General features: G+C 38.3%; 1 protein-coding gene across 1 annotated transcript in view; it reads left to right on the top strand.

Annotated features, from left to right (window-relative positions):
- Positions 1-15436, top strand: part of NTN4 (netrin 4) — a 173864-nt gene that overhangs the window by 145127 nt on the left and 13301 nt on the right. Inside the window, exons 6-7 of the mRNA XM_089674130.1 lie at positions 6213-6426; positions 8706-8818. Of these exons, the coding sequence (XP_089530256.1) occupies positions 6213-6426; positions 8706-8818 (327 nt within the window). The remainder of the gene's footprint in view (positions 1-6212; positions 6427-8705; positions 8819-15436) is intronic.

Below are 15436 nucleotides of genomic sequence, written 5' to 3'. Positions count from 1 at the left end.
GAGTTGTGGCCCTATGAGATTAATGATACCTTCACCATTTAATGCAGAAACATTTCAATTCATGACCTGTATTGACCATGCTTCAACATGGTTAGTCCTACTTTCTTTTGATCATTTTGAGTATCATCTTTCAGGTCCATGAGATAAGCCTTGTATATAATTCATTTTGGTTTTTGTGATGTTTGTAGAAGGTGTAGAGGGTGATCTGGTGTTTCCTGGTTGCTGCTAGTTACATGGGATTGACATCTGACCTCTCTTGTTCTCCTCAAGTGTCCACACCGTTGGGGCTCCGGTTCATGGGGGTTCATCCTGGATGCTATTATCTTACAATTGCTCTGACTAATATTTACTTCTTGTAAGTACTATCATGGTATGATATAAATACCATTGACTAATTGTTGATATATACATATTATGATTTATCTCTATGTGTCCATTAGAAATTTCTTCTGTATCTATTCTCCTGAAGAAGATCAAAAATGTTGGGGTAACTCTCTCCCTTTTTTGGGTGTCCTTTTGTGAAGAAAGATTTTAGTAATATTTGTCAGAGCCAATGCCTTTTTTAACAGAAAATTATGTATCTCTTATAAGCATGTCTATCTAATAAAGTTGATTTTTTTTTCCTTTTTTAATTTCCAAGTTTTCTTGGGTATATACTGTAATGTCCCAGTTTGCTGCAATAAAGTTTCATGAGGGGTTTTTTTCTTCTATGTATCTTTGGAGAGGCAACAGAACAAAATTTAGATCCCACAAAGTCACGAGAGGTTGAGCAACTTATAGAAAGCACAAGATTAAAACCTTGCTCTACTCACAACCGACTGGTGTGCACTGCTTGTCTCTTGCAGAAAGGAGCAATGGTGGGAAGATTCTACCTCACGCTGAAATAAAAAAAAAATGAGATTAGGGGGAGGAGTGTATACACATGACACTTAAGCTAATGATGCAGAATATAATTCCTCAGCATGTTAACCCTTTCCACGGAAACCAATGGAATAGGGGAGTAATGGTGCCACAAAATGTTACCAAAGCAGCTCCTTATGCTCAGCTCAAATGGTGTTCTCTTTAAGAGTCCCCAGAGGCAGTGTCACACCAGAGGCTGCATAGGAAGCTCTGGATAGTGCCACTGGCAGATTCTAGTGCACAGGGTACACATTTCAGGCAAGCCCTACAATTGGTTCAGTGGGGTCCTGGTGTGGCCTCCAAAGCGTGCCGAGGATCAGCTTACTCGAATAACTGCATAAAAAGCTCATCTTGGCAACATGTAGATGTCTTAAATGCAAAAATATCTTGATATAAAATGTAATGAAAATTATAGTAAAATGGGGTAATATTTTCTCAGTAGAGAATAGACATCCAAACACTAGCAATAAACTGTGGCAGTGGGATGAGTTATGCCTGACTTACCAATGGCTTGTTTGCCAGGGTGTCTAATCTTCCTGTAGGTTGCTGAAAATAACCCAATCATACCAGGAGATACTGAATCCTGTGTACTTTATTGAATGATATACAGTATGTATAATTAAAGCTCTATCAATATTGAAAATGTGATTTATAATATATACTACAAACCTCAAAAGGTATAATGTGACAGAGGTATGTGGTGTTATTCTAACAGTAGGTGGCTCTGTCAACTCGACCAAACTTGATTGCTCAACTGATTTTGCCAAAGCAACAGGGCCAAGCACTGTCAGCTGAACAGCATCTGTAGCCAATCAGCTGCAGGCACTGTTTGGGTATTCTTACAGGCTTGAGAGCAGTGGCTGTCAGAATACAATAGCATCAAGGAAAGTTCCTCCATATACAGTGTGTAACATGGATAGGGGAATCAATTGATTGGTTCAGGGCTGAACAAGAGAAATCTTATCACGTATTGCTAGCCTTACCCCTAAAAAATACAATAGGGAGGATTTGTACATCCTTGCCATATGTGTGGATGGAGAAATCTGTTAGATGTCTATTGTTCAACCTGCAAGCTGAATGAAAGAAATCATTAGTGTATGGCCAGCTTAAAGCAGAGCTCCACCCAAAAGGGGAAGTTCCGCTTTAAGCCTTTGTCCCGCACTCCCCATTAAGGATTGGCACCTTTGGGGAGTGGGAGACAGGTCCCACCTGACAAGTCCCAGAAGACTACGGGGTCATTCACAAAGGGCAGCACTTCTCGCAAGCTGCAAGCTGTCACAGTCGGTTGCCCACACTGAAGATGCCGGCGCCAGGGAGAGAAGACGGCCGGTGAAATCAGCTGTGGTAAAGACACCGCTGGACCGAGGGACAGGTAAGTGTCTTTATTTTAAAAGTCAGCAGCTACAGTTTTTTAACTACTGACTTTTATTTATTTATTTTTTTAGGTGGAACTCTGCTTTAAGCTCCCTCATTTAAAAAATAGTTGATTTTTTCCTTGTGAGAAAGCAAGGTTTTAAGATTATTTGACAGAGAATTGCGTATATAATAATTTCCTTTGAAAGAGTGCCACTTTTTAGCTGGATCCTTCATGTTTTTGAAATACATTAAATCTTTTAGCCGACAGGAATGTCAGAAATGTGCACCGCTTTTTCTACATCAATTGTTAAAAGTAAGGAAAAAAATGTGACAGCTTTTCGTGAGACTAAACAAGCATGACTAATACAAATATGTACAGCCTCATTCTGAATGTAACACTTTAATTTCACACTTTTACATAGAGTGAGACATGATGATTAGCCTATTATGTGACAAATGAATGGTTCATATGCTCAACTGCCAAAGGTAAAGTGCGCCGGGGAGGATGAGAGGAATACCAAAACATTTATTTGTTTGAAAAGGCATTGCATCTGTCAATAGTTTTAGTCATGACATGTTGTCAGGCAGGTGCTCGAATATAAGTAGAAGAAAATGTTCATGTGTGTTCTGGCTGTAACACTGGATACAATAACAGTGCCCCTGGCACCACATACCGCACTTGATAAAATAACTCTTCTGCTCAAACATTACAATCAGGAATTGCAGACTGCCATTTTAGACACAGGATTTTATTGTCTAAAGATTTATTTTATTGGACCTAAATTTTGTGAGACTCCGAGTCTAAATGTAGAGAATGAACAATTAGATGAGAGTCCCGTAGCATATAAAAAATACAGAAGATTGTGCAAAAACATCCTAAACTATTTAAGAAGTTCTTTTGTTACAGAATTTACCTTCATTTTATAAGATCAGCATTGTAATAGCAATAACAACAATGGTTATAATTGACAATCCAATATAAACTTACTTGAAATTTTTAAAAATGGTTTTAAAGCCTAAACATTTTTTTACCTTAATGCATTCCCTGAATTAAAGTAAAAATGTTTCAATATGTGTATCATCCCCGTCACTCCCCATGCTTACTTTATCCAGTATAGGCAAAAAAAAAGACTGCGCAATAAAATTAAATAACCTTAAACCACCAAATGGAATCATGTGACTAAATAAAAATGATCGTATAACTGCAATACATCCACATACTTTTATAAATACATGTGAAAAAAACTCATCTATATGTATATCTTCATCACATATAAAGTGCCAGTCTCAAAGATCTGCTGTTGTGCAGAGTATTCACATCTGTGCAGATAATGCAAAGAATGGAAAAAAAAGAACCCATAATAAATTAATATATATATGTGTGTGAAAAGTCTACTATATTTCTCCTTCTACCTTAAAATAAGTCCATACAAATGAAAAACATGCACCAGTGCAGGTATTTGAATAGATCACCACCAAACGAAATGCTTCTACCACCTTCCAAACAGGCTGCTTACCTCAAATTTTGACCTGTTATACTATATACTATATGAACCTTGCCTTTTAAAAGGGCCCTATCTCTATGCAGCTTTATCCATGTCTTATCCTCACAAGAACCACCATATATTTGCTCAAAGGAACAAAAAAGAACCTCATTGCACAATATATATGCGCTCACTATAATAGTTTATTAAAAGGGTTAAAAACTCACTCACAAACTCAGTGCAATACAGGATACTACATCCAGTGCACATACCATAGATTGCCTCATTAAAATCACACAATTTCCCCCTTAAGGCTGGATTTTGTCTTCAGATAGCTCCCAAAACGGCCAACTTCCGGTTCCTGTTTGCACGATGACGTCATCTGGCCACGCCCTTGACACATTTTGCCATCCAACCACAACTGCTTCAGAAGGAAGCAGTAAAAAAAAACCTTACGTAATTTAAGGTTGAACCATTTCTCATCTAACTTCATTGAGTGGCCACATGTCTGAGACTGAATAGTTTCCTCCCAATGCTGGAATCACCATTAAGATATTTGTATGTCAGTTATACTTTTCTTAGGAGCACAGTTTCCCACCTGCCCTAGCTTTTCTGAGCCAAACTGTACTAGAATCCCTTCACTCCTGCATTTTCTAGAACAGGCTTCCTGCATGTTCAGTTGTGTTGTTGTAATAGAAGAAAAACTTACTGAGAACTGACTCAGTCACATTACAAAAGAAAATATATATCTGGAAGCAGTATGTACACAACATACAGGACACCCTGAGTTTTACCATGGTTGTCTTGGTTACAAAGAAGCGACATTTGCATCTTTGGAAGCTATTGAAAATCAGATGACAATAAAAAGGTAACTTTTTAATAATATTACAAAATTGCTTTTGTAGCAATTATATGTGTACATAAATATTTTGTTAACTAAACATATTCTTTTGCACTGAAATGTATGCCTAAATGAAGTTCACAGTGCAAGTAGCATGGGTATATTTTTTTGATTTACAATGACAATGTATTAGGGGATAATCAGATTACTACAATTTTAGAAAGTTGTTGTTGAATGCATTATATAGCCAAATCACTATGAGAACTAATTTATGAATGTGTGCTGGGGGGGGGGGGTCTTGAGGTCACGTATTTGTAAGATTCACCTTATTTATGCACTCTCTCTCTTGCTAGAAAAAGTTTTTCAGAGTGTAAGTCTTTCCTTGCTCTCGCTGGATGGCAGTCAGAAGTAAATCATAGGTAACTTCCAGACCTGAAAGCAGAAAATGATAGTGCTACCTGAGGTCATTAAAGGCTATAGTTAAATCGACAATATGCCAGCGATGTCCATTAACAAAGTACTTCATGCTTTGAAATATTGGTTCTCTTTATTTCTTCTATGCTAAAATTAGTGTGGTTTATGATTTTTATGAAAGCCAAAGAAGGATGCATTTGCCATTGATTTGGAGGTGCAGTAGATGTATCCCCTTCTGAAGTCAGTCTTGTAAATTTGTACCTGTAATGTAGGTGTTTTGCCCTGGCATACATGGCATTATTCCAATCTATTGTTGGGTCATAAAACAGCACACGGTAGTAATGAGCAGTAGTAATATAAGGAGAACATGCTTACCTGGTTGAAGAAATTAGATTGTTATGAATGACAATGCAATTGATAAGACAGCTTATACATCAATCTTTTTTTTTTTCGTTCAACCTGTGGGGTGAACGAAAAAAAATGAGGCTGCCCCATCAACACTGAATGTGTGTTGAATCACTCCCACTGTAATACTGTATTCTGACAGTGGGGAGACATCCTGGCCATCAGAATACATTGATCAGCTATAGCCAGTGGCACTGATAATTCAGGAATAACCTGACAAACTGGTTGTACACAAGTCCATCCATAGTTAGGTGTTGGAAGATAGGTGGGAACACTCAAAACTCCCATGTGGACATCACCCTGAGTATCCAAAACATATTAGAAGTCGGGCTAACTCCTAGCATCTAAATATCATTTTGGTGGGCTGACCATGTAAGAGACTAAAAATGTGTTTGTATATTTTTACTTTTGGGTGTGTGAGAGAATGTAGAATGTATATGATGCAGAAATGGAAATGTTAAGAGAAACACGCAAACCTAGTGAAGGATTTATTAGTGCAAGTACAAGGAGATGGACTGTGATTGCACATGGAACATTCCTGCCTAGTCCCCCTATTTAACAAAATAATTGTAGAGTGTTTAACTGAGGTAGCAGTTGTAAATAAATAACTAATAAATAGTTAATAAGCATGCCATTTACAATATATTTAACTGCACTGTTAGATTGCTAGTTTTTATGCAACGTATAAAGAGCTTTTTCTTTTAAATGCATTTATAAAATTCTATATCTTTTTTCTATTTGTGGTTGTTCTTATTGGCTTACACTGTGTTGTGTGAAGCTGTTTTAAAGTTTTCTTTTCTTCTTTTTTTCAGCATGTTCCTGTCACCCAGTTGGTTCAACAAAGCTTCCCACTACTGCTTTTACAACTTGTGATCCTCAAAATGGAGATTGTCCTTGCAAACCTGGTGTAGCTGGCCCTAACTGTGATAGATGTATGGTGGGATACTGGGGATTTGGAGACTATGGCTGCAGACCATGTGATTGTGCTGGGAATTGTGATCCCTTTACAGGAGACTGTATAAACAAGTAAGTTCTAGAAACATTTCACATCAGGTTGCCCACATCTGTGTTTGAAGCTCTTTTAGACATTTTTTTTTGCTATTTTAAATAGCTTTCATGTTTATGATCTGTGTTTCAGAGAGAGCCCAACTGATATCTATTTAAAAAAAAAAAGATTTCCGTTTTAGGTCAGATGATAAAAAAAATCTTGTACATAACTGGTCATTGGTAGTAAGCATGCTTGGCGTATTGGTGGTAATGAAATGTTATGGATATTATAGTTGCTCATATGTCTGAGGATCTGATACTCACAGAAGGGTAAATGTTTAAGCATTATAGCAGCACAGATATCTCTGCTTAGACAGTTTGAATTGCTGCAGCCTAGAGCATTTTTGTAAGGATATAATTCTGATTGCATGAATGTACTTCATTGTTAGGATAGGATGTGATAACAGAGTCTGCATGATAACAGAGCTATATGAGAGTGCAGACCAGTAGATCTCAGCTACAGTCATTGTAGGCTGTTTGCTGTCTCTCATGAAAGTCACAAAGAATCATGTTACAAGAAGCTGCAGTTCCATCTAGCTGCAGAGAAGAACACTAAAGCAAATAGAGTGTGCACTTTGCAGTTTTTTTTTTTTTGCTTGCATGTGATTGGGTATTCTTTGCAAAGTGCACACTCTATTTGCCTTTAGTAAATCAACCCCTAAGGCTCCATGCACACAGGGCTTAAAAAAACGCTGATATAGAGCATTTTTGCACAAAGTTTAGGAGAGTTTAACTTTTTTTATGTTCTAATCAAAAACGAAAACCGAAAGCGTTTTTTTTTTTCCTGCCTCTAAATGCTGAGCTTAAAATATGCCTCTGATCGTTCCAATGTGCCTGGACCCATAAGATATCAGTGAGCTGTTTCTATAGGCAAAACACAGAACTCCTGTAAATGCAACAATTTTTAAGCCAGTGTACCTGGAGCCTTACAGACACACACTTGGGAGGCTGCTTGCTGTCTCTTGAAGAGAAATAAAGAAGCAGCAGTTCCATACAGCAGAACATCAGAGAGCATGGGAAATGATTCCAAAAATGGCTCAAATGACGTTAGCAAATTTGCAGTCTTCCCTTAAGAGCATCAATAACTTACCTACTCATTTCAGTGCCTGGAGATATGTCTTTTCACATCAGACTGTGATCTTTTAAAATGGGTAACTGCATACGAAAAGGGAGTACATCTTCAATGTGGAAATCTTCTGAAGTGAACTCTATACAGGCACAGCATTTTATACTGGTATATGCCCTGTCCATGTCTCCCAAATGCATCTGTATTTGTACACATTGCACTCAGTGGGGCTGATACATTACAGGTGGGGAAAAGAAAATGCACAAAAAGCAGAGCTAATGCAACCAATCGGGATTCTTGTTACATTTTTGCATAAAATGAAATGTGAAACCTGGTTGCTAATGGCAGCAACTACAATTTTCTCATTTTCTTGTCTTCAGATGTAATGAATTAGCCCCACAATATTTATTTAGTGTACAGCAATATGATAATGTGTTTCAATACACTTTCTCAGATCTACTTGACTGTAACGTTAACCTTTGTTTATCATTTAACATCAGTTACAAACACATTGCATACAGTAGAAACGATTTGCCATGGAGCACTTTATTACTATTAGTGTAGTAGCACATATAAGCCACACTCAAGATATTTTTATTTAATATATATACATACATATTGCTTTCTACATGTGTGTCAATTCAAGTTTGATGTTTTTCCATGTGTCATTCTTGTAGAACAGAACTGGTATACTGGACATTTGTTTAAAAAGTATCATAGATTTGTTTATATTAAAAAAACAAAAACAAAAATAAAAAATACAGTCTTACAATCTTTCCATACTTAAAGGTAATACTATATGCTTTTCATTTCTTAGGGGTTAAATGTGCACAACAGACTAGAAGGGTCAGTTATGCAGATATAACGCCTATTCTTTACCCATAATGGACTTGGCTTTGGACACAATGTGCTCTGTCTGTGGTCTGACCTCAAGCCAACATCATCTGCTGATGTCATGGGTTTAAATGGACTAGGCAAGCCACTCATTATTTAACTCCCCTCACCCAACATACCAGAAATCATTCACTGACTTGGACTTGTTCAAATCTGGTTTTGTTAAAATAAATGAATTTTTAATTGTAAATTAATAGTCCTAGTTATTAAAGCACAGTGACACATTTTGTTAGGAGAATGAATCTTGATCACTATTTGTTTGTATTATGACGATATTTCTAATGATGTATCTTCACAGCATGGAAATAGACTGGTACCGAGAAATTCCTGAATACCTCTCTGTGTTTAATGAGAGTGGACAGGCCTGGGAATGGGAAGACGAACAGGGATTTTCAGCCCTTCGTCACTCAGGTGAGAAGTCTGCTGCTGTATTCTCCTATCAGTTCATGACATTAGATACAATAAACAGTTTTTTTTATGCACATAACTACATGTAAGATTCAATGTCAATTTTATGTAATGATTTGAACAACATAAAAGGCATAAATGGTGTTTTCTATGCTGCTGATGTTTAGTAGGAGCTTTGAAAACCCTGAATGTTTTGTGGCTTTCCCACATATTGATTATGCTTCTTCAGAAATACTGAAGAAGAAAACAGTTGTTTTTACTGTATTCTGTGTCACGCTATTTTAGAACAAGCACGGCAAAAATATACCAATTTTCAAGTTGGTGCATTTACATATACATAGTAACATAGTTAGTCTGGTTGAAAAAAGACACACACCCATCTAGTTCAACCTGTAAATGGGGGAGAAAAAAAATGTATACAATCCTGTATACACAATCCTATACCCAAAGTTGTTCCAGAAGGCGGCAAAAAATCCCAGCAAAGCATGGTCCAATTTGCTGTGGCATGGGAAAAAAATTCCTTCCTGATCCCCCAAGAGTCAATCAGATATTCCCTGGATCAACTGTACCTTTAAAATGTTAGTAGTATCCAGTTATATTGAATCTAGGCCTTTTTGAAAGCAGGAATGAAGGGCATAAATACCTGTAGTGCTTAGCAGAGGTGTCATTAGGCCTATATGTGCCAGGTAAAACAATCAGAAATTTTTCACATGCCATTGCATCTCAAGGCCCTTTTTTCCAAAACAATATTCAGATGTGAAACAATAATACTATAAGGGATTACAGCAATCACATTCTAAAGTATTGCTTTTCAAAGTTCTTTGGTCTGTTTTAAACCATAGATTTGGGGGATTACTTTCACCTAAATGTCCAAAAGGGAGATATGACTTTCCTTTGGTCATCTTTGGTTTCCTTCAGGATGTGTGCCAGTAACAAGCATCCAAGGCATTCCCTGCCCCACAGTTCCACATATACAAGAGGCATGTATACATTCGGCTGCAGGGAAGGGAATGCCTTGACACCTTATGATTGGCCAAGTTCATTGACAGCTACCTAGTGAGATCACTCAGGTGGGTTTAGACTAGAATCTGAGCACTCCTGAGCTCATCCCTACTAAAAATGGAGTGAAATGCAAAGGAAAAGTATTATCCTTTCAGTATATATATTAGCATTGTGTACATGCACAGTAGCACACCATCGAACTTCATCTTCCAATGCCCCACTCTGCACCACCAATAACAGCACATCTGGCAATCTGGGGTGACGATCCCATGTGGCTACTTTTTTAACCCTGACATTCCTATAGGTCAGTGAAACAGCTCATCATAATAATGGACCAGTAGGAATGTGTGGGAGTGGGGACTAGCATCAAGCTCCTACAATACCAGTAAGTTGCCCAATCAAAGCCTAACAGTGAGGTAAAGCAGAGGATACCAAATGCTACTGCAAGTATTGGCTGGCACCTCTGGGTCCTGTCAACAGCTTTCAGTATTCAAGTGACAGTCTCTTCTAGTACTCATTGACACAGACATATTGCCAGCAAGATCCTGTGTACAGTATTAGTATTAGTAGTACAGTTGTCTGTACTAAATCTGAACTCATACAGACATACTCCTGCTTATGTCCATATGAGTTGAGATGCATACATTCTGCACTTGCTCCACTGCTGCTGATTATATACTAATGTTTACCTCTCCCCCTAAATAAGTCATTCATTCTTTCTTGCAGAATAAGAATGACCTCCACCTTCAGTCATTCTGCATGACTAAAGTCCAAGGTCATTCTGCACCTGTGATGTAGCCACATGAGCGAATCATTTAGAAGGTGATGTAAAGCATCAATAGTATGTAATCAGTGATGCCAGTGCAGGTGCAGAATGGCTGAAGACTGGGGTCGTTCTTAGCATGTGTGGCTGCTGCTGCCTATGTATTGGTAATGTTTACAAGTCGGCCCTGAATTCACTAGACAGTTGTAGTAGGGCATAGGGTCCACTTATGCTGTGTGCATGTAAACATTGCCACAAATATTTCCATACAATGTATAAGTTATGGACCAAAATTGGACCATGAATGCACATTTTTCTAACATTGTTTTATGCATCTAAGCACTACAGACCTAAATGAAGCAGTGTTAATTTGCCCATAGCATACAATACTGATGTGTTCAAAGTGTTGTATGCCCATGTTCATGAACTTTAAAGCTAGAGACAACCAGGCAACTAGCAATTTCATAAGGAAAAAAAATAAATTGCATATTTCTTTACCGTACATTATAGGACACAGGTGTAGTTAACTCTTAGATCAATGGGTTATGCTCCACCTCCAGGTGATTGGACACTGGCATAAAAGGAAGCTGAAATCCAGCCCTACAACAACCACCTCCGCCACTTATTCATATATGCTTTCAGTTTTTGCAATTGTGTCCTTAAGTGATAGATGTGTTTCTTGATTCTGAGAAAAGTACTTTTTACTGGTCCACAAGAGGGCCTGGGACCCACAAATTGTCCAAGCCAGGGGATACATGTTTTGCATCTTGTCTCCTTCTCGTTTCATGCCCTCCAGTGTGTCTTCTGCTCCCCACAGGAATACAGATCTTCTGGCTTGGGCAGACCTTCACAATCTGGCCCCATCCATGATTCACATTCCAGGCATGAAAAATAAGTCAGGTGGACTTCCATCAGCATTTGGATCCTGGAGAATGTTCTTTCCACCTAGACTAAAAACCAGGTGGACAGCACATCAGTATAATCATGTGCATGTATACAACATAACATTAAAAAGTCCCAAATTAGTGAAACAGGTGCATGTGCTTGTTCTGAGCTTAGTTGCAGTATCTTGGTTCATCAGTCATCTCAAGAGTGCTCCACTGTGCTCGACAAAGTGCCCCACATCACTCACCCTTAGCCAGTGATCATGTATCTCTAGAATAGTCTGGTGTACGCAGCCTTGTTACTCCTAATGCATAGAAGCCGCTGTGCTAGATGCTCCTCGGAGCATTTAATAGTGGCCATCATACCAGAAAAAATTATTAGTCCTTGCTAAATTAAGCCCTTCTAAAATACATTTTTTTTGTACCTGCTCTAAGTTCATATACTTCTTAAGAGCCCACTTGATTGCATCACTCGCATGGTGCTGTTGAATATTTGTGTACAATGATTCCATGTCTATTGCAACCAGCAGACTATCCACCCTAATACAGTGATTTTATTGATAAATTCTTTACTATCCTTTAAATAGGAGGGGCTCTTACTACAAGTTGGATATAAAGATCAAAATATTCCCCCAACCTTGAGAAAAGAGAGTCTATCCGACTAAGAATAGGCCTGCCTGGTGGCTCTTGGATACTCTTATGAATTTTGAGCACTTGGTACAGAATTGGCATTTTAAGTGCATCAGGTACCAAGTATCTACTGTCTTTATCTAAAATTTTATGCTTGATTCCTTCCTCAATCAGATTTTTTTAATTGATTTTTTAGAGTTTTTATAAGTATGTTCATCACTGATTAATCTCATCATCTCTGCTTCATAATCAGTTTTATTTAAAATAATTTCTCCCCCTCCTTTATCCACTGGATTGATCACTATGTTGTTTCTTTTCTCTATGGTTTTAAAACCTTGTCATATTTTTTTATCTGAAGTGCTTTTTCTAATGGGCCTACTTTTAATATCCTCTTCAATCATTTTCTTAAACCCTTGTGGGTTGTAAATTGTCTGTATTACCTCCCTTTTCTAAAAAATACTTCTTGATTCCTAATTTCCTAATAAACTTTTGCAAGTTTATATAGGCTTCAAACTTATTAAAAATGTTTAGTATGTGCATACTTAAGACCTTGATCCAAAACTAACAGTTCCTCCCTGGTCAGTTCTACATCCCTGAGGTTAAAAATACCTTTCCCTAGTTCTCTCTTTTTCTTTCTAATGCCCCCTCTGGTTCCTCTCTTACTTGTCTTCCGTCTTCCTTGTTGGTGGGTGCCCATTGTTGTGGTTGGTAAAGTTTGTATAGCTCCCGCCATTCTCTCCATTCCCCCCCTTTCTGAAAATTGTTTGAATAATTAGTATTTCTACCTCCCCCCCTCTCCTTCCTCTCCAAGGCCGTGACTAGGGAGCATAACCATATCCTTTAGGTGAAAATGATTTGTGCATTTTCATATCCTCCAGGTGAATGGGATTGATGCCCTTCTAACGATTTAAACCTCTTAAATGTGTAACCGCATATTTCGGGGTATTGGGCCACTGTTGTATTGGCCCCTTCTTACTTGTCTGTGGAGTGAAGGGATCTACATTTCTTTGTTGAATCTTATTGATACTCTCCTGTACCACCTGTATATCCGCTTCTGCCACTAGAGAAATATTAGCGGATTTGGTTTTCACTGTTTTTTGTAGCCATTTATAAATCATATTGTCCTCACACTCTTTTTTATCTCTTATATAGTTCTTTACTTTCCTTGTTTTGGTATCATTCTCCAATTTTAATGCTATTTCTTTCAGCTGTTTTTCTTTTTCTTTATAGTCAACTGTTATCATATGAGGAATTAATTTGTTCATAATGTCCTCTATTTGTTGTCCAATAATAGTCAATTTCTTATTCTTCCTTTGGACAATTCACCTAGAGGTATTTTGAGCTCTGTTACAAGTGGGGAAAGCTGAATGTGAACCTCCTGGCCTTCAGGTTCAATAACATATTTGACAGCTTCTTTCTTAGGACCAGGGATCCTCAGTCCTGGTGACTCTGTGGGATCAGCTACACCTGATTTTTGCATTCCCCTTTCAAGCTCTGTCCTCGCTTGCTTCAGAAGGTAAGGCCCCTTTCACATGGGTGGACCAATCAGGTCCACCTGTCTGTTTTTCAAGCGGACCCGATCGGATGCTCCATTGCTCTCTATGGAGTGGCGGGACATTTGTCTGTTTACACCCGCCTGCATCCGATCCTGTCTGCTAAAAACAGACAGATGGGGATCTGTTACCCATCCATATGGCGGATCGAATGACAGTCGGATGGAAGCAGACAGGCAGTCCGTTTCCACCCGACAGCCCATAAAGGACAGTGGGCTATGTCCGTGTCTGCTCTGCATAAGTGGAGCAGACATGGACCTGTCATCCGCTTGCTCAGCAGGGATCAGCGGGCAGATCCCCCGCTGGGCAAGCAGATCCATCCTGTGTGAAAGGGGCCTTAGAGGACACCCTCAGGAATGACCCAGTTGGGTGTGGCGCTCTCTCTGGGCCCTTCCACATCATCTGGACCTGCTGTCTCAAGAACCAGTGTACCATTCTGCTTCATGATTGCTGACTTTTAACAGCATGTTGATGGTGGCTTTAATCAGAAAGCCCTGTCAGTGGTCCTGTGAATTTTGGCCCTTTCTTTTTACTCTTTTTGGGATTCTTGGGACATGCCATTATTTACAGTGTTGTCCACTCATCATGGGATTGCTTTTGGACCTTCCATGATGTACTTGCAAGAAAATGATTTTACAGATATGGAAAATTTTTATTAAAGGCTTCCTTTAAAACCTTTGACTAATGCAAACTTAGATACTATAAAAGATTAATTTCCACTTAGTACGTGGGAAAGGGGGGTTTTAGAATCAAGCACATGCACACAATTGAACACATTCATTTCTTAAGTAGGCATGAAGTATAACAATCATCAAGATTTGTGGTTTTCATAATCCACATTTTAATTTTCTATTAGAATCCATTTATGTCAATGAAAATGCATTTAGTGTGGTTTGTTTTTGTTGGATTACACAAACATTCCTTTTTCTAATTATTGGATAAACTGAAAACTGCTCCTATTTTACTGCTCCCTCTCTTTGGAATGTCAACAAAGGGAGTGCTGCTGATCTGCATGTTATGAGACACCTGTGCTAAAGTTTCATGACGATTAACCCTTTTTATTCACGCATATATGCTATTACATTGTGAAAGGTCAGGAGATAAGTAAACGGGTACTGTGGTTCTGTAACCAATATGCCAGAGTTTGTTTGAAAGCTTTTCTTGTATGTATTTATTATTTAGCAAGCATTGAGACACTGTTATTGATGATAAAATTCTTTGTGTTAGGACACTTTAGTTCACTCATTATCTGCAACTTTTTTTTTAGAATATCACACAGTATTAATGATGATAGACAAATAATAGGATGACAGTAAGATGATTGATGTATGATGTGTGACCCCTTAAACAACCAGTTCTTGGACATGAACAGATATCCCATCAGCTTCCTCATAAGTAAATCTGCCAGAAACCAGAGCTCCAAAGCAAGGACGAGTGCAAAACACCTATGTTAAAAAAAAATAAAACAAAAACCACTTTGCTCTTTTTAACAGAAGAAAGGTAAATCTAGCAGCACACTAACCAAAACTTAGGGTTCCTTTTATAAAGCAGCAGTATGTTCTTGCCATGGCCGTACTGCTGCTTGACTTGACCCTGTCATAGCACAGTCTGTAAAAGAACAACTATACTTACCTTTGCGACTCCTTGACCACTGCAGGTATTCCTCACTTCCAGGTGTTTTGTCTGGGTATTTCCTCTCGCTGGCTTGTATTTCAATACAGGTTGTATTTGCTGGTGGAAGGAACTACAGCATACAACCAGGACTTTGGAATACCTGTAGCGGCTAGGT

The sequence above is a fragment of the Staurois parvus genome, unplaced genomic scaffold, assembly GCF_062004578.1.
Source record: "Staurois parvus isolate SC_StPar_1 unplaced genomic scaffold, SC_StPar_1.0 ptg000147l, whole genome shotgun sequence".
Lineage (NCBI taxonomy): Eukaryota > Metazoa > Chordata > Amphibia > Anura > Ranidae > Staurois > Staurois parvus.
Note: the sequence above shows the minus strand (reverse complement) of the source record. Positions and strands in the feature narration are given on the sequence as shown.